The sequence below is a fragment of the Rhinopithecus roxellana genome, chromosome 9 (genome assembly GCF_007565055.1).
Source record: "Rhinopithecus roxellana isolate Shanxi Qingling chromosome 9, ASM756505v1, whole genome shotgun sequence".
Taxonomy (NCBI): domain Eukaryota; kingdom Metazoa; phylum Chordata; class Mammalia; order Primates; family Cercopithecidae; genus Rhinopithecus; species Rhinopithecus roxellana.
In genome coordinates, this window is record NC_044557.1 from 73,525,436 (window position 1) to 73,543,817 (window position 18,382).

The 18,382-nt window shown below is 38.2% G+C and overlaps 2 protein-coding genes across 3 annotated transcripts in view; one reads left to right on the forward strand and one right to left on the reverse strand.

Moving 5' to 3' along the window:
- The window catches only part of NUDCD1 (NudC domain containing 1), a 91,471-nt gene extending 87,190 nt beyond the window's left edge, over window positions 1–4,281 (reverse strand). The window contains exon 1 of the mRNA XM_010363093.2: window positions 3,932–4,281. Coding sequence (XP_010361395.1) covers window positions 3,932–4,049 — 118 coding nt within the window. The 5' untranslated portion in view covers window positions 4,050–4,281. The remainder of the gene's footprint in view (window positions 1–3,931) is intronic.
- Window positions 4,282–4,356: 75 nt separating this feature from the next.
- On the forward strand, window positions 4,357–15,951 carry ENY2 (ENY2 transcription and export complex 2 subunit). 2 transcript variants are annotated; one of them, XM_010363095.2, is made up of 5 exons: window positions 4,357–4,441; window positions 6,161–6,237; window positions 9,328–9,398; window positions 10,532–10,606; window positions 13,367–15,951. In XM_010363095.2, the coding sequence occupies exons 2-5, from the start codon at window positions 6,170–6,172 to the stop codon at window positions 13,441–13,443; spliced, it is 291 nt and encodes a 96-aa protein (XP_010361397.1). In that variant the 5' UTR covers window positions 4,357–4,441; window positions 6,161–6,169; the 3' UTR covers window positions 13,444–15,951. The 2 variants fall into 2 exon arrangements, with proteins under 2 accessions (XP_010361397.1, XP_010361396.1); XM_010363094.2 differs by having other exon boundaries at window positions 4,367–4,513.
- Window positions 15,952–18,382: the final 2,431 nt, after the last annotated feature.

The following is an 18,382-nucleotide window of genomic DNA, read 5'->3' on the forward strand; positions in this document are numbered from 1 at the left end:
GTGTAGATTCTAACTAGTCAAGAAAGGAATCCCTGAGGAAGTAATATGTAAGCCAACATGAAAGAATGAAATACGAATTAGCTAGAAATATAGGTGGGAAACATATAAAAACATATAAAAAGACATGTACTAAATGAAGGTTCTAGGAAAAGGATACTTATAAATGCCTAGGAAGGGACTTGCCAGATCAAAAGGCAATTACAATTTGATTAAAAATAAGTTTTTTGTTTAGTTCTTTGGAACAGAAAGACAGTGACATTTACTGCTTAGGTAGCAAAGGAAATTTTGCTACAACTTAATAACATTATTTAAGACAAGAGAATAAGCTTCATTGCATCAAGTTCTTGACACCAGAGACCATGTTATCTTTACATCTTAAATGCAGTGTTTGTTGTAGCCAAGGTGCCCATCAAAGGTTTGCAGAACTAAAGTGAACTCCTTCAGTTAGAATAAAAGAAATCAAATTATCAGGAGCTCCTCAATTATGCTTCACTATCTCTAGAAATGACAGTTTTTAAAAGAAATCATCTCTTTTTCATCATCCTCAAGTAATTCTTAACGAAAAACTCCCCATGTGAACTATTGCAAAAGCCTGCTATTTGCTGTCTGCAGTACTCTCATCTTCCAAACTCAATCTCCAGAGTCTGAGGTAAGCTTCTCAACTCCCAAATCTTAAGTAAAAGGCCCTTTTACTTAAAATATGGTACACATATACCATGGAATACTATGCAGCCATAAAAAGGAAAACAATCATATCCTACACAGGGACATAGATGGAGCTGGAAGCCACTGTCCTCAGCAAACTAATGAAAGAACAGAAAACAAAACACCACATGTTCTCACTTGTAAGTGAGAGCCGAACAATCAGATCACATGGACACAGGGAGGGGAACAACATACACTGGGGCCTGTCAGAGGATGTGGTAGGGGGAGGGAGAGCACTAGGAAAAATAGCTAATGCATGCTGGGCTTAATACCTAGGTGATGGTATTAGGTGCAGCACACCACTTACCTATGTACCAAACCTGCACATCCTGCACATGTACCCCAGAACTTCAAAGAGAAAAAAAAATCAGTCAGGAGCAGTGGCTCAGGCCTGTAATCCCAGCACTTTGGGAGGCCGAGGTAGGTGGATCGCGAGGTCTGGAGTTCAAGACCAGCTTGGCCAAGGTGGTAAAACTCTGTCTCTACTAAAAATACAAAAATTAGCTGGGCTAATTAGCACTTGTAATCCCAGCTAATTAGCACTTGTAATCCCAGCTACTCCAGAGGCTGAGGCAAAGGATTGCTTGAACCCGGAAAGCAGAGTTTACAGTGAGCTGAGATCACACCACTGCACTCCAGCCTGGGCAACAGAGTGAGACTCCATCTCAAAAAACAAAACAAAACAAAACAAAAACAAACAAACAAAAAAATTAGCTGGGCATGGTGGCAGGAGCCTGTAATCCCAACTACTCGGGAGGGTGAGGCAGGAGAATCGCCTGAACCTGTGAGGCAGAGGTTGCAATGAGCCGAGATCACACCACTGCAGTCCAGCCTGGGCAACAGAGCAAGACTCAGCCTCAAAAAAAAAAAAAAAAAAAAAAATCTTCAAATGGCACCTGATATCCTCCAGTTGTACATCCCAAACACAGAATCTAAGATTAACGCTGATGAAATGAGTACAGAATAAGGACAACTTTGTGAGTTTTTTCTAAAGTTAAAGTATTCAATGGATTGTTTATTGTGAGATTTTGCTTCCTGCTTTTTTGGTGTTAAAGTATCCTTTTGTTTATCAAAAGATGGGTGAGTACATGCGAGTTTTTAAGAAACATCTCCATCTAGTAAACAGAAAAGTTGACAGAATTATGGTAGCTGAGTTTTATATTATAATGGCTCAATACAAAGATGTCAGGGAAACACTGAATGACCGGAAATAAAAAGGCAAACAGTGCTGTCACTGATCTATCTGCTCTCACTTTCCCAGACGTTTTGCTCCAGCAATATAAAAGTGAAAGGATATCCAGCATACAACCTATTATTTCCCTTTCCTTATACTTTCCCATGAATGGAATGCCCTCAACAATTTCTTCTCTTCTTCATATACTCAATTTATTGAGTACCTACTATGTGCCAAGCACTAGATATAGGGTAGTGAGCAAAAGGAAAACATCACTGTTTTCAAGGAACTCATAGTCGAGTGGAGGAAACAGACAACAAATCAAGATAGAATTTAAAAGGCCAATAAATACTGTCTTATGGAGAATACAATGACGAAACCCAAAAGTGAAGGCAGGAAGGCTAGTCAGGAAGCTACTACAGTTCAGGTAAGAGATAACTCTGATTTGGACTAGGGTGGAGGCCTGGAGATATCAAAATGTGGAGTTGACCAGGCTTGCTACCAAGTAGACAGTGGCTAAAAGAGAGAAACCCCAAATGACTCCAGCCCAAGTATCTCTTGGAACCAAGCTGGGCTAGTCGGCTACAGGATAAGAGACCACAAAGAGAAGAGTCAAGAAGAGACCATGTGAAAGAATCTTAAACCAGCCTATAGTCTGAGACCCTACCCCACCCTCCAAACATATGAGGAAATCCAGCCAAATGAGCAGAGCTTCCTAGCAGATCCATTACTGAACAAAGATGCATCAATGAGCCCAACTGGGACTAGAAGAACCACTCAGCTGACAGACCCATAGACTTCTGAGCAATAATATCGGCTTCTTGTTTTGAGACACTGCGTTTTGGCTTCACTTTCCAATGCACTAGCTAACTAAACATGGTGATACCATCTACTGACACATGGGGTGACTGGAAGAAACACGGTGGCAAAGAGGAAAAGGAAGCAAATAAAAAGAAAAATCAAGCTTCTCCTCTCTCATCCTACTCAACTCTTACCTACCCTTCAAAGTTCAACTTAGATATTAACTCCTCCAAGAAGCCTTCCCAGATCCCCAAGCTAGTTTAGGAAAGATATTCAAGTACTACCATTGTATTTTGTACATATCCCTATCACTGCCTTCCCATATTGTTTTACAATTATCTGTTTACAATTTTCTTCCTAACGAGTTAATAGTCTCTTATGGAAGGTGTCTTGCTCATGTTGATATCATCAGCACGTAACACAAAACATGCACTCAGTAAATATTTCCGAATTTAATAGCAAAAACTTGTTTTACACTTAAATGTTTGTTATTATAATTAACTCTAGATCACTATTTCTCAAAGCGTGACCTCTGAAAACATGCATCAGAATCAACAGGAGTGTGTATTTTAAAATGCAAATCTCTGGGTTCTATCATAACGAAAGCACCGTTAAGTTGTAAAAACAAGAGTAAGGATATTCTACCCCGCTACAGATAAAACAAGGAGTAGCAGCGTGGGAGTAAATCGACTTTTCCTCACTATCTTCTAGAGATGCTCTCTGCCACAGAGTTCTTAATGTGCCAGGAACTGAGTAATTAAAAATGCTATGACTGGAATGTAGTTTCTCTTCTAAGAAACGGCTCTCGGTCAGAGGAAACAGGTCCTCCAAGGAGGTGTGGTTTCTCAACGCACACGTTCACAAGGGAAGCTCCAGGAGGAAGGAATGTTCTCAGCGTCCCCCGAAACAGGAGCCAGGCTGTGAACACACAGCGGCCAGGGCCCCAGGCAGCACCCGCACGCCAGCCCTCAGCCCTCAGCCCTCAGTCCTCAGAGGCTGGGCTGCTGAGCGGAGGGGGCCCAGGGTCCCGTTACCGAAGAGCGCGCAAAGGCGGCTCCCACCAGGTTCTGGGATGGGCATCATTCCCCAGAAGCAGCGGCCTCCGTGAGTCCACCCAAGCCGGACCGGCCGTGAGGAAGGCCACGGTGGCTTCGCTTGCCCGTCAGAAAGAAAGAAATTGCGGGAAGGGTCCGGCCGGAGGCAGCCGAAAGGGGAAAGGAACTGAGTACTAAAGGCGCCGCCGCTTCCCACCTGCGTCAAGCTCCAGCTGGTAACAAGGCAGCGGCTCAAGAGAGAGCTTGTAACCCTCGAAGCGGGGATCCAACAGAGGTCTCTTCACTCGTAGGGAGCAATTAGCCGCCACCTCCATCGCTTTCCAGGGTCGCAGCGTGAGAATTAATAAAGCCCTTGTTGAAAGGTCCGCGCTTCACGCCTCGCACAGAGACTGGGAAGCAGCGTGGTTCCCATCCCAGAAAACACTGCGGTGCGAATTTCCTTCTGGGAAATGTAGTGTCCGTGAAAAAGTTGAGGTTGTTGCATGCTGGGCTATGTAGTTCTCCTGGTACTTACCGCCCGCGCGACAGCAAGGTCTGAACTATCTTACCCAGAGGCCCTAGCGACCAGGAGGCGGCCCGCGTTGGTTAAATTCTCACATTATAGGCAGGGTGGCGAGACCCCGCCCCGGAAATGCGTGTTCTAGCTTTCTGTGTGCTTAGGTGCCCGAGCTACTGAGGGTCTAAGTCCGGGCAGCCGAAGAGTGTGGTAGGTAACGGTCGTCAGCGCAAGGGTCATTTCGTCGCTGGGAAGGGACGGCCCTCGCCCGCGGTGATGGTGGTGAGCTATGCCTGTGGTCCTCAGGGCCGGGACCCGGGCCCAGCCCAGGCTCCTTTCGATGTACTGTCTTTCGTTAGCGTCCCCGACCCGCGCTCGCGGGCCTGTAGGGCTCTCCGACAGGGTGTGCTACCGGAGTTGGCCTGAAGCCAGTCCTCGCTTTGTTTTCTGGCTCCTCCCCTCCCGCCTCTCCCGCTGTCTCCGCCCCGTTCTGTTTTCCCTAAGAATGTCTGAACTGGGAGGGATACCCTAGCGCCCTTGTTTTACCAGTGAGAAAACTGAGGCCTTTAAGAATTAAGTGACTTGTCCAAGGTCACTATCCGTATTTTAGGGGCCAAGAGGAGATCAAGTTCAATATTCCAGGAGTGGTACTGACTAGACCTTGTAGTTATTTTGAAAATGTTAACCTCCAATTATAAAAGCAAGCATTTCCTAGTTCTTACTCAACTTCTCCTTTTCCCTGTTCCTCTCAAAAAAGAAAAAAAAATCAACTCTGAAAACTCATTGCCAGTCTGAATTTTCAATAGGCCAGATGGAAGACAACAAAAGTAATCTCAAGTTAGTGACAGATTAGGTGGGAAAACGTTAGTTTACGCCAAGTTTTATTTAATTTAAACTTTTAAGTGGCTTGAATGCTTTCAAAACCTAACTTTCCTCTCCTTTTAACATCATTTTGATTTGGATTGTCTCTTTTTACTGAAAATTGAGGACTTTGTAAGTTAAGAATTAGATTGAGATTTGTTTTCTTCTTATCCCACCAGTAATGTGTGTGTAAACAAACACATCCACACACTTACATTTACCACTTGTAATTGTGGGTTCATCCTAGTGAAGAGTAAAGCAAAGCACTTAGAGCCTTATCTAGTATTTTTATTTTTTAATTAATTAATTTTTTTTTTTTTTTGAGATGGAGTCTTGCCCTGTCACCCAGGCTAGAGTGCAGCGGCACGATCTCGGCTCACTGCAACCTCTGCCTCCCGAGTTCAAGCGATTCTCCTGCCTCAGCCTCCTGAGTAGCTGGGATTACAGACGCCTGCCACCAAGCCCGGATAATTTTTCTGTTTTTAGTAGAGACGGGGATTCACCGTCTTGGTCAGGCTGGTCTTGAACTCCTGACCTCATGATCCACCCGCCTGGGCCTCCCAAAGTGCTGGGATTACAGGCGTGAGCCACCGCGCCCGGCCTGGTAATTTTATTTTTTTTACTAATAGTGTTTAATCTTTTTGGTATTTAGTTTATATGACTTCTCCCAATTTTTGGATGCAGTCTGTGCAGAAGTGTTCGGCAGTTATGTTCAGTTTTGGAGCTCCTAGGGTCAAAGTACTTGAGTTCAAAATCTGCCTTTCCATTTTCTATCTCTGTGCCTCAGTTTCCTCATCAGTAAAATACAGATTATGTTATTAATATAAATATGTAACAATACGTTCTGGGAATTAAATGTGATGTTTAAAAAAAAGCAAACCCCCACAGCATTAGCCCAGTGCCAAGCACATAAGTGTTTAATAAAGAGTAATGATATTGTTCACACACTTGAAATGTATCACCCCTTCAGTTGATAGAATGGTAAACATGTTAGGATGCCTGCCTAGAGGATTTAGAAGAAAATGCTTTGTAAATGTTCTATATCTGAAAATACATGTTGATGTCCAGGTTAGCAAGATGAACAAAGATGCGCAGATGAGAGCAGCGATTAACCAAAAGTTGATAGAAACTGGAGAAAGAGAACGGTAAGTAATAGATTGTGTTAGTAAATTACATTTTACCATCTTTAATAGTTATGTTATAAGAATCTAAACAAGAAATGAAACATGTCACTGGAAAGAATTACAATTGACAACATTATAAAAAGTTTCTATTCCGAATATCTGGAAAAAATAATTTAGGTGTGTTAAGTATTGCAGGACTTGGAGGGAAATGTTGATGTAGAAGGATGAGCAGGAAATGGCTCTTAATTTGACAGAGAAGAAAAAGTACCTGAAATACAATTGGAGACATAATGTTACCTGGGTTTTAACAGGGAGACAACGTTGTGGAACCAGCTTCATTTACCAGGCTCTCAACCTTGGAGCAGCAAGGGCTGTTTCCACTCTCTAAAACACTCTTCCTTCTCTTCCTTTTGAGCTAATTCTAGCTCATCTATCAGGTCTCATTTATATATTGTGTCTTCAAGGAATGTTTTTAAGTCCCAAATACCTTGTTCCATGATAGCATTTAATCAACATTGTATTCTAACAATCTACTTGGCTTGTTTGTATCCTCCAGTATAATCTAAGTTAACACCAAAAACATTGTATACCCAATATCTAATTTTTTGTGTGGTTCATAATTGGCCAAGTAAATATTTGCAGAATGAACAGGTTTAGAAGTACAAAGAAGGGGCTGAGGAATCAAGAAAGGCTCCCAGAGCCAGGGTTATAAAGTGAGTAAGACAAATATGTATAAGGAAGAGTGGGAATCTTTCAACTCGACCTGGGCATTAAGGTGATCAGGTAAGAGCTCACACAATAATAAGAAGTACATATGTTGCTGACTTTATTTTTGGATCATGGGAGTCATTAAAAGGTTTTAAGAAAGGGAATAACTAGATCACGTTTACTCTTTAGGAATCTTACTCTGTTGGTATGGAACTTGGACTTGAAGAGGACAAGATAGATGGCAGAAAAATGAGATAGAAGATTATATAGGGTTAAAAATGGAGAACTCCAAAAATGGGAAGGAGATCTTAGAATTTTAATAAAATGTAGAAACAGCAACCCTCAAAATGAGGAAAGAGGCATCTATAACTGCCTTGGGTAGCTTTAGAGGATAGTACTGCTTTTAAGGAGTACGGATTGTGTGTTGTTTTTTTTGTTTGGTTTTTCATTCATGCAACTTCAAGTTACTGAGTTTCTATCATATGCCTTGTCCTGTTAAGGTGTTGGAGGTAACAGTAGTGGACAGAAATGGAGTCTGTGTTTTCATGGAGCTTGCATTCTAATGGGAGGAGACAGATAAAAATGTGTAGTATGTCAGATGGTGATGAGCACTAGAGGAACAATAAAGCAGAAAATAAAGAGGTGTAATATTTTAGATAGAAAAAAAAAAAGAAGAAATCAGAAGGAGGCCGAGTGCGGTGGTTCACGCCTATAATCCCAGCACTTTGGGAAGCCGAGGCTGGTGAATCACGAGGTCAGGAGATTGAGACCATCCTGGCTAACGTGGTGAAACCCCATCTCTACTAAAAATACAAAAATTAGCCGTGCATGATGGTAGGCTGTAGTCCCAGCTACTCGGGAGGCTGAGGCAGACGAATCGCTTAAACTTGGAGGCAGAGGTTGCAGTGAGCTAAGATCGTGCCACTTCACTCCAGCCTGGGCCACAGAAGTGAAACTCTTGTCTCAAAAAAAAAAAAAAAGAAGAAATCAGAAGGATATGAGGGAGAGCAGGGACTCTTAAGTTCCTGAGATAAGAACTTGCCTTTCATTTTTGAGGAGCACAGGGATGCTAGGGAGACTGAGTAAATTGGGTGAGGGAGAGTGGAGATAAAGTCAGTGGCATAGCTGAGGAGAAGGCACGTGATGAAGGATCATGTAGGCTGTAATAAAGTCTCAGAGTTTTATTCTGAGTATATTGGGAAGGCACTGAAGGTTTTTGAGCAGCAGGAGAAGAACTAAGTGTACAAGGGAAGAAGCAGGGAGACAACCTAGAATGCTATGGTAATATTCTAGAGAAGAGATGATGGTTTTAACTAGGGTAGTAATGGCAGAGATAGTGAGAAAGGTGAATTCTAGTTGTATGTTTTAGATTGAACCCAATAAGATTTGCTTATAGATAGGATGTGTAGTGTCAACAAGGCAGCTGAGCAGAAGGATACTACAGAGATTGCTAGTCTGAGAAACCAGAAGAATGGAATTGCCATTCTCAGAAGAAGAACAAACAGGATGAAGTGGTAGAGAATCAAAAGTTGGATTTTGGCTCTATTAGGTTGAAAGACCTAATTAAATATGAAGATGAGAATGTCACATAGTGGATGTCTAGGGATAGTGAAAGTGGATTGCAGGGAAAGAGAATTTGTTTGGGATGTGACATTCTTAAGCTGAGAAGTTAAATTATTTAGGTTGAGGATTGAAGACTTGTAAAAGTGGGTATGGCAAAAGAATAAGAAAATATTTTATTGCACCTGTGATGCCATTAGTTGCATATACACTGCCACTTTTTTGCCATTGAGAAAAAGAAAACACTGCCAATTAAATTATGAGGGGCATGCCAATTACTGAATCATTAAAATGTGGGGGGAACAACAGTCTTATAGTCAATGAAATACCATTGTCATTTTGTAGTTTAGAAGGGCCTGATAGACAGGGATCAAAGAAGGGGGTAGCCTGTGAAGTTAAAGGGGGAAATAGGAGAGCTAAAGGATAAGAAGTTGAGGTTAAAGAATTGATTTTGGAATTTGAAGATTTCAGAGGTGCAGCTGCTCCAAGTTCAGTTAATACTCTCTAGATGTTGTACAAGACCCATGATATTCCTGTTGGTAGAGTACAGTAGAAAGTATGTAACGTGGCCAAAGAATAGAGCTTCTTGAAAAGTATCTTAGCCCCTCCACTTCATTTAATTTTACTCATTAAATGAGACCCAGATGAAATGAAAGGCCCAGAATTTAAGTACTTGCATAAGATCAAAGAACTATTTAGCAAGTAGACCCAAGATTAGGCCACAGTTAAAGTTTTGTAACTGGAAGGCAGGGAATTTTTAGTTGAACACTGAACCTTTGTTTTATGCATTGTTGTCTAAGATGTTATACATTGTTCAATTTGAAAACATTTCTTTTTCAACAGCCTCAAAGAGTTGCTGAGAGCTAAATTAATTGAATGTGGCTGGAAGGATCAGTTGAAGGCACACTGTAAAGGTAATCAGTTTCATTTGGAAGATAAACTAATCCCATTTTTTCTGATCAGGATTGGTTTGGGGGTTGCTTATTTTAAGGTATATTGAGTACTCAAGCATGATTTTAAACAAATATGAAATTTAATCCTGTACTGGTTTCCTCTTCTCGGTGGCATATGTAGACCTAATTCCCAATTTTTAGAAATTTTTTCTGTTTCTGTTAAAACAAGTGAAGCATGAGCACTTAAGATTTTCTCTAGTATCAAAATATGGAATCTCATGTCTTTCAGCAACTTTATTGTTTCTTATGTTTTAACTTAACAAATGGAACACTTTAGGGTTGGCAGACTTATAGAAATTATCTCTCTCCTGTCTTTAACAGTGAAAATTTGAAAAATTCATCTATGAAACCTCTTAGAATGCACTTAAAAAAAAGTAGAAGGGAAGCTTATTAAATTACTGGGTATTGTTGATGATACCATTTGATAGATTACACATGTCACTAAGGGGAGCCTCCTTTCTCTCTCAGCTTTTGATATAATGGAATTGGATATTTTTAATGAATCCCCATTGTATTGTAATAGTTTCTACAAATAAAAATAATAAACTGTTTATATGTTAACTGTAAGAAGGCAATGCAACAAATTAGTAAAAGCATAGACCTTAAGGTCATACAGATTTTCATCACTGGAAGAATAGAGCTGGATTTCAACTCAGGGCTGGATGACTTATTTAATCTTTAAGCCTCAGTTGCCTCACATGTGAAGTGGGAAAATACCTAACCCATTAGATCATTGTGAATATTAAATGTTGTAAAGCACCTAGTAGAGATCTAGTAAATATTAATTATAACACCTACAAGTTTTCAGCATTTTACAGATGTTAGATTTGAATATTACGGTTTAAATTTATTTTAAGTGTCACAATTACTTATTAAGTTGCAGGTTATTTAGCCCAGACTTATGAACAGACTTTTATCTTTTAGATCTAAAGAATACTTGATATGTTTGTAAGGTTGAACTAAATTTTCAGTGTCCTTTTTTTAAAAGAACCAGTCTACACTCTAAAAACATGATCTTAACCCTTCCTCTATGAAAATCTTTCTTACAGATAATGATTTTAAATGATATGATTTGTTTTTTGCTTTTGCATAAGAGGTAATTAAAGAAAAAGGACTAGAACACGTTACTGTTGATGACTTGGTGGCTGAAATCACTCCAAAAGGCAGAGGTAAGGAATACAGAGTATTTTAAAGGAAACATGCTACAGACGTGATTTTTTTAAATCTCTTGCTGATTCAGATTTTCTTTCTGTTTTTAAGGAAAAGCACTACCTACATTGCCTCTTGTAAAGAGTTAAAATTGCCTACCTGCCCGCTAGCATAGTCTGGGAGTAACAAATGAGATACTAGATTTCAGTGTCCTTGCACTCTAGAATGGTGCACCAATGCAAGTTGATACAGTTGTTCAAACAAATAATTTTTAAAATATGGGATTCTGTAACATCAAATATTACATGAAGCTAGGATTTATAAACTTTATCAGATGTGGCATGACTCCACTTAAATATTTAATAATTCAAAGTCTTATTCCAACCCCTGAGTCATTGCTCCTCTATCTCCTTATTAAAAATTAACGAAGGTCTGTCTTCTTAAGTTCAACCTTTAATGCCTTGTTTACGGAAGGCAAAGTTAAGATAGGAAATATTATATTAAAACTGATGATGTGTAGTAAATGTCAGGAGCTACATCATTGTTATCTTAGATATAACTACATTATTTTCATTTACTTTGATAAAGTTGGAGTTGTAACTGGAAGGTAAATGAGATGGTCCAAGTTGTTTTGTCACACAGAAATTGTGAAAAGAATTTAAGTGTAAAAAGTAATTAAGTTTGAAAATTATTACTACAGAACATGAATTTTTGAACTCTTCTCTGCTGGGAATAAGCTACAGAATCCCATGGTCCTTTTCAGCCATCTCTTTAGGCCTGTTTACAACTGGAAAACATGACTTTTTCTTCAAGTATGTCTCAGGGAAAGGAAAAAATAATTACTGTTCCCCTTGTGAATTTATATTTTTAAATTTCTCAATTCTTTTTTTTGTTTGTTTTCTTTCGTGACTTACACTTAGTCTGTTAATATTATTTAGGAAACAGCTATACAAGTTAGAAACTAACCTTTGCTTCTCCTTTAATACTTAAACCTTGGCTATTTCAATGTCTCGTAGCTCCCCTGCTAAATAATGAGCAAATAAAGAAAAGAGAAGTAAAAATAGATGTTTTAATTTATGTTCTTAGTCTTCTTACTATTAAGAGGAGACATTTTTTAATACAGTAAAATTGCTGTTTTTATAGTGCACAGTTCTGTGAACTTTATACATACGTATAGGTTCATGTAGCTATCAGTCAGGATACAGAACAAATAGTTCCCTCACCACCAAAACCTCCCTCATGGTATTCCTTTATAGTCCCATCTTATTTCAAGGCAACTAACTGATCCTGTTCTCAATCACCGTAATTTTTATTAAAATTATTTTTAGTATACGTATTGATTACATTTCCAGTGGACTTGAATTAATTATGTAGTCTTGATTTGTGGGTTGGCTTAAACTAAACAGTTTATGAAGAAGAATATCTGCCTTATTTGATTTGTATAATTTTTTATGGAGATACTGAACTGTATCTGAAGTTTTCCATTTCTCCGGAACACAAGTAAATACATTAGAAGTTGTAGTTAACTGCCCCCCCCCCTTTTTTTTTTTGCATTTATGGTTTAATATTCTGAATAGATGATAGTCAAATGGGTCAAAAGTATAGCATATAATAGTTGTAATTTTTTGGATTTTTACTAGTTTGGAGTGTATATAAATGTATTATTTCAGTAAAATACAGATTGCCTTCTAAAACATATACCAGTTTATACTCCAGCTAATATAAGAGCGCTCCCTTAGTCTTGCCAACACAGTATTGCCAACACAGTGTGTATGTATACATATATATATTTTTACTTATGTATATACTTATATGTTTGTATATTTTATGTATATATACTTAAATATTATGTATGCTTTTATATATGTATAAATATATATACTTTTTTTTTTTTTTCTTTTGAGATAGGATCTTGCTCTGTCACCCAGGATGGAGTGCAGTGGCATGATCATGGCTTACTAGCCCCAACCTCTCAGGCTTAAGTGATCCTTCTGCCTCAGCCTCCCAAGTAGCTGAGACCACAGACACACGCCACCATGCTCCACGAATTTTATTTTTTGTGGAGACAGGTTTTGTCATGTTGCCCAGGCTGGTCTTGAACTCCTGTACTCAGGCAGTCCTCCTGCCTCAACCTACCAGACTGCTGGGATTACAGGCATAAGCCATCGTACCCAACCAACACAGTATATTATTGACCTTTGTGTTTTTTCCTGTGATTGGTAAAATATGCTATATGAATGTGGTTTTAATTTCATTTCTCTTCTGAGATTCAGACACTTGTGTTCAAGAACTCTCCTTTTCTTCATCTCTTTTGCTCATGTTTCTATTCGCCTTTTGAACTTTTCCTTGTTGGTGTGAAACAACTGTATAGTAGAAAGATCAGCCCTTTTCTGTAAGAACATTTCCTCAGTTTTTATCTTTTGGCCTTGCTTATGGTGATTTTTCATTAAGCATAAGTTGTTACTGTGTTTTAATCAAATTCATCCATCTGTTAATAGCCTCTATTTAAAAATGGTCTTCTTTACTCCTAGTTTGAAGAATTTTCTCCTGTTTTCTTTCATCAACATGCAGTGCATTTAGGCATTGGATAGTTCATTTAAAATAATGAATTCCAAGAAGACACTTTTCTTTGTCAGACAACTTTACCTACTTTTTTAATTGACCATGAGGGTTATTTATGAAATTCTTATGTTGTTTATTCTGAGCAAAATGTCAGATCTTAAAGTGACATGTATTAATTGGAACCTTCTTACTCTTATTTTTTTATTTTTGTTTTTCAGCCCTGGTACCTGACAGTGTAAAGAAGGAGCTCCTACAAAGAATAAGAACATTCCTTGCTCAGCATGCCAGCCTTTAAGATTGAATTAGATTGTGTTGTTGTGGTTTTATTTCTGAAAGTAAAACTTGCCATAAATTAGAAAACAATTTCCCAAAATAAAATCCTTTTTTGTATGATGGTATACAGTTTTCAGTAATGATGTATACATTGTATTGATTTTTTTCCCTAAATGTGTTATTTTAATAAATATCTCATGAATGAGTTTGAAGTTTGCTTGGATTTTGAAATAAATGGGACTTTGTCTTTATTACTAATTCACCAAATTTGTTGAGAGCAAGAGCAATTAATGTAGTTTAAGTATTTAGTATGTACAGTTCTCTATGTTAACAGCTGAGAAGTAAGCAACCTTTTCTGACTGCATATGGTGTATTCCTCTTTTGAGTCCCCATAATATTTTATAAATTGTAATGCCCCATCTTGTAATACAGTTGTCTTATTCGTATTGTTTATAAACTCTGAGGGTTAGGACTGGGTTGTACTCATCTTTATGTGCCTTCCTTATGCTTCAAAGAATTTACCATCTAATGGAAGAGAACATTTGCAAGTTGACTCCATATCAAGCTCCTTCCACATACTCTACTCATCCGAACTTTGAATGCAGAATCTTTAAATTGCATCCCCACATACTAAGGTCAAGAAAGAACTTAATGGGAAGTAATCTCCACCCATTAGCTTTACCCTGACATCAGGATTGCCAAATCCAATGGACTCTTGTCTGTTCTTATGTGACTTCTGCTGGAAAATGCGAATGTTGACCATCCTGCCACTTGGAACTCTCTTCCCACTCCTCACATTGCTTTTTCTACCACTGGAAGTTCCTTCTGTTTCTTGTGGAGTACCTTTTGCTGTCTGGAACTTGTAGATAATGGTGTTTCCTAGGGCTCCCTCCAGGGCCCTCTGCCTCACTAACTGGATATACTTTTCCTGGGCAAATCCCAGGAAACTTGCGTCAGACCGTGACTTCAAATACAGGTTGATAAATGCTAAGTTGTGTCTCCAAACCAAACTTCATCCTAGACTCGAGACCCAGAGACCCAACTGCTATGGACCAGCTTTTTAGGATATCCTCACTTCAAACCGACCTTACCTAAAATAATGACTTTTTCCCGCAATAACTGCCCCTGCTGTATTCCGTATTTCTGAATGGTACCTCCTCCCTATATAGATTATCTGAGGAGCTTACCAAAATGCTGATTCTGAAGATGAGGGGCATGACTTAAGATTCTGTATTTCTGCCTAGTACCCAACTGGTGCTCATGCTGCTGATTGAGAACCACTTTTGAGTATAGCAAGGCTCTAAATTACCCACTGCGTGCCCTCGTAATTGTCTTAATTCAAGTCCAGATTATTGCAGTAGACTTAGTATTTCTTTGCCTTAGTTGATTTGTGCCCCCTCCAGTGTCTGTTCCACCCTGTTGCCTAAGTGGCCTTAGTAAAATTCAAGTCTGGTTATTTTATTCCCCTGCTTGGAATTTCTCAATGTAGAATGAAACTCATTCAGCATTAACCTAGGCCCTTCTTGATCTGACATCTTGTTTCTCTAGTTAGACTAAAGAATCCCCACTATAGTTGTTTCATCCCTAAGTACCTTTGAAAATCTGTCAACCTAGAAGCCTCCTTTCTCATTTGTTTCTCATTCCTGTTTGTCCTTCAAAGTTCAGCTTTAGTTGCTAAAACATTTAGACATTCCTCTATCTGACTTAGACGCTCATGCCCCGCCCCCCCCCCACGGTTTTTTTTTTTTTTTTTTTTTTTTTTATAGGAAGCAGCTATGCGTAATTCCTCTTCAACACAGTAGTTCTTGAACTTCTGCAGGCCTCTCCTGGGGGGAAGGAAATGGCTTCTCTGACTTTGTATGATGCTTATTTGTGGATGAATGGGCAAGGGAACAAATGAACAAACAAGTGAATGAACAGTATGGGAGTATGAGAAAAGGTATAAATTGGGTATAACTCAGAAAAGGATTCAAATTGATCTTTGGTTCACTGTTCCAAACACAATTTCATCTTTCTGATGAATTTAAAGTGTAGTCTTTGAACCAACTGGGGTTAATTATGTAAAGTTTTGAGCCTGAGACAAGCACATGATCACAAAACTTACCCAAATGAGTTTTTTGTTTCACTTCATCTCTTGTAAAACAATGTTCTAAAGTAAGTGATAGGGATGCTCATCATTCTGCTACCTGTCATCACAATGAAAACAGGAAAGGTGAGAAATAGAGGATAGTTCTTATTTCATAGTACTGTATATGGAAATAAACCAAATTTGCTCAGAGATGCTATTTTATTACCTCAAAAATATATAAAAATGAAAACATTATGAAAATATTTTAAAATGAGATTTTAAAATAACTGAATTGAGAACATCACAGCAATTTAGAATACTAAAGAGCATAGCTTTAAAATGATAGTGCTGAGAACTCCCCACCGCTACCCCACCACCTATAGACTTCTTTGACATCTTACAAATGTTCTCTAGTTTGTATCTAGAATCACTTATATCTTTCAAATAAACCAACTTTGTGAACATCTTGACTCACATGATTGATTTCTGCAAGCTAGGAATATATTCTTTAAATTCTTGCACCCTTTCATGCTTAGTATTGGAAATTCAATAGGATTACTGTTAAATAACTGTACCAGGTGAGTAAAATACTAATTAGGATTACTGTAAGCTTCTTGTATAGGATTAAAGAAGACCCAACTAAATTATTGATGTAATCACTTTGCTTTGGCATTATAAGTGTATCATTTGGTTGAGCAGTGCCAAACTAGGAAATGGGTGATACTGGGGATTGGTAATTGGATATGGGACTTTTCATAACTTGATCAAAAGCTCCATCCAGCTGAAGAGAGCTATGACAGCTGTTCAGTAGCTGATGTTGGAAATGATCCTGTGTGTGTGTGTGTGTGTGTGTGTGTGTGTGTGTGTGTGTGTGTAAAACCCATCTTGTAAATGACTCATGTTAATGACTTCAGTAAAACCCCTCATATTTACCATTAGAAATCACACGAAAGTCATTGGATGAATCTGCCAAGGAAACTAGTGGGTGCAATTAATGCAGGTTCTAGTCTCATCTCTGGTATTGAATTACAAGGTAAGACTGATCCTTCTGCCTCAGTTTCCTTATCTGCATAATATGTCTGATAGTGCTTACCTGAAAGGAATGCAAATAATAAAACAAATATTAATAGAATAAACAAAAAGTAATACGGATTCAAGTTATTTTATAAATAATTTAAAAATATAAGATTATTTACAATGTGTTTTCTAGTTGTACAGAGATACAGTACGTGAATTACACTTGTGTGGAAGATAGCTACTTTTATTTTTTAGGAATGTCAAATATTAACGTAAGAATATCTACAAAAATGAAGATGAACAATAACTTGATTGAAATAGAATAAATATCACTATAGTAGAGCACTTAGTCATCTTTGCCTTTGTTCTGTTATGAAGTTCTCTGTGACATGGACTGTATCTTATTTATCTTTGAATTTGCAATGCCTAATAAATTACTGATAAGTAAGTGTGCAAAAGAGAAAAATTTGGCATATTCCAGTTTATTCCAGGCTTCAAATTATATTTGATTATACTGTCATCAGCCACAAGAGGGCACTTGAAGCCAGTATTTTGGTCCTCCCTGGGGTTCTAACTGAATTGTGTATTCTTTCAAACAGATCCACTTCCAATTCAGTCCAGCCAGCCAGCCAGCTTTTTCAAGATGAAAGTGCTACTGAATTAAAACTTACTGTGAGGACTTCAGAAAGTGCTTCTTGTATAAATTAAGATGAAGCTACTGTGTGATGTAGATATTGTTTAGCTGGGATCGTTTTCTGAAGTCAATTCAGCAATTCAAGCAAGAAGATGATTTAAATAGCATACACTGCTACTGAAATAGTCTATTTCACTTACTTTATCAATAATAATAAAAAGCACAGTAAATTCTTAATAAAAATGAAAGAAAAATAATTTTCAGTGTTTATTTTCCTTGCTGTACCTTTCTCATAGCCTTTTCTAAAGGTAATAATATTCATATTTTCCTTTTTAAATCTGTATCAATTTATCAAAACACACACACACACACACACACACACACACACACACACACACAATGAATAGAGCCTTATATTATGCCAAAACCCTGTGGCCACTGAATGAATGTTGACTTTTGATTACAATGGTAAAAAAAACGTCAATAAACAAAGGCATGTAGAACCTGCAGTCCTGGTGCTGCGTTGTTCATTAAGTAATTTTGAGTACAGGAGTTGGTGTCAGTGCTTATCAGATCCATTAATGCCTTGCCTTTGTGCCTGGGATCACTAGAATTAAATGATAAAAAATGGCTTTCAGTTGCCGTATGACTTTTTACCTTAAAATATTGTGTTGTGGGCACACCCTTGATAATTTATCCCTCCTAGACAGCTACATATATCAAAGTTGGGCTTTTGCTGAGCTAAGAGCCACAGAGTAGAATACTGGAAATAGAAAAGGTTATTAAACCATACCTGCCTGATATGCAGGTAATTTAAGTAATGATATATATTGTCTGATTTGAGGAGCATTCAGTTGAGCTGAGTTACTGACAGTACGTGAGTAAGTGCTCTGGTTCTCTTCTCAGTTCTACCATTAAGGTGGTTAATAATTTCATTACTCATTTGGGAGTTCATGTGACAATTGCCTTTCAACAATGTATCTCAGATTTGCTAGGGATACTGGCAATATAATCAAGTAAAAGAATTATGGGTGCTTCTTTCGAAGGTGTGACCTAAAGTCAAAGTTATAGTAAAGAACTTTACAAATCCGTGTGTATATACACACATATGCACACACGTGGATTTGTGTATATGCTGTACTATTCTTCTAGTAATGGTACTCATAAAATAATTTTGTATGTGGAGTCTATCACCCATATTTCACCTCCAACATAAAAATTGGACTTCCAGGTAGACAAATT

What these genes read in the sequence shown, in the direction of transcription:
- ENY2 (XM_010363094.2), top strand. An exon ending in GAAACTGGAGAAAGAGAACG is followed by an intron (nt 6,238 to 9,327) that starts GTAAGTAATAGA and finishes CTTTTTCAACAG; the next exon opens with CCTCAAAGAGTTGCTGAGAG. An exon ending in AATCACTCCAAAAGGCAGAG is followed by an intron (nt 10,607 to 13,366) that starts GTAAGGAATACA and finishes TTTGTTTTTCAG; the next exon opens with CCCTGGTACCTGACAGTGTA.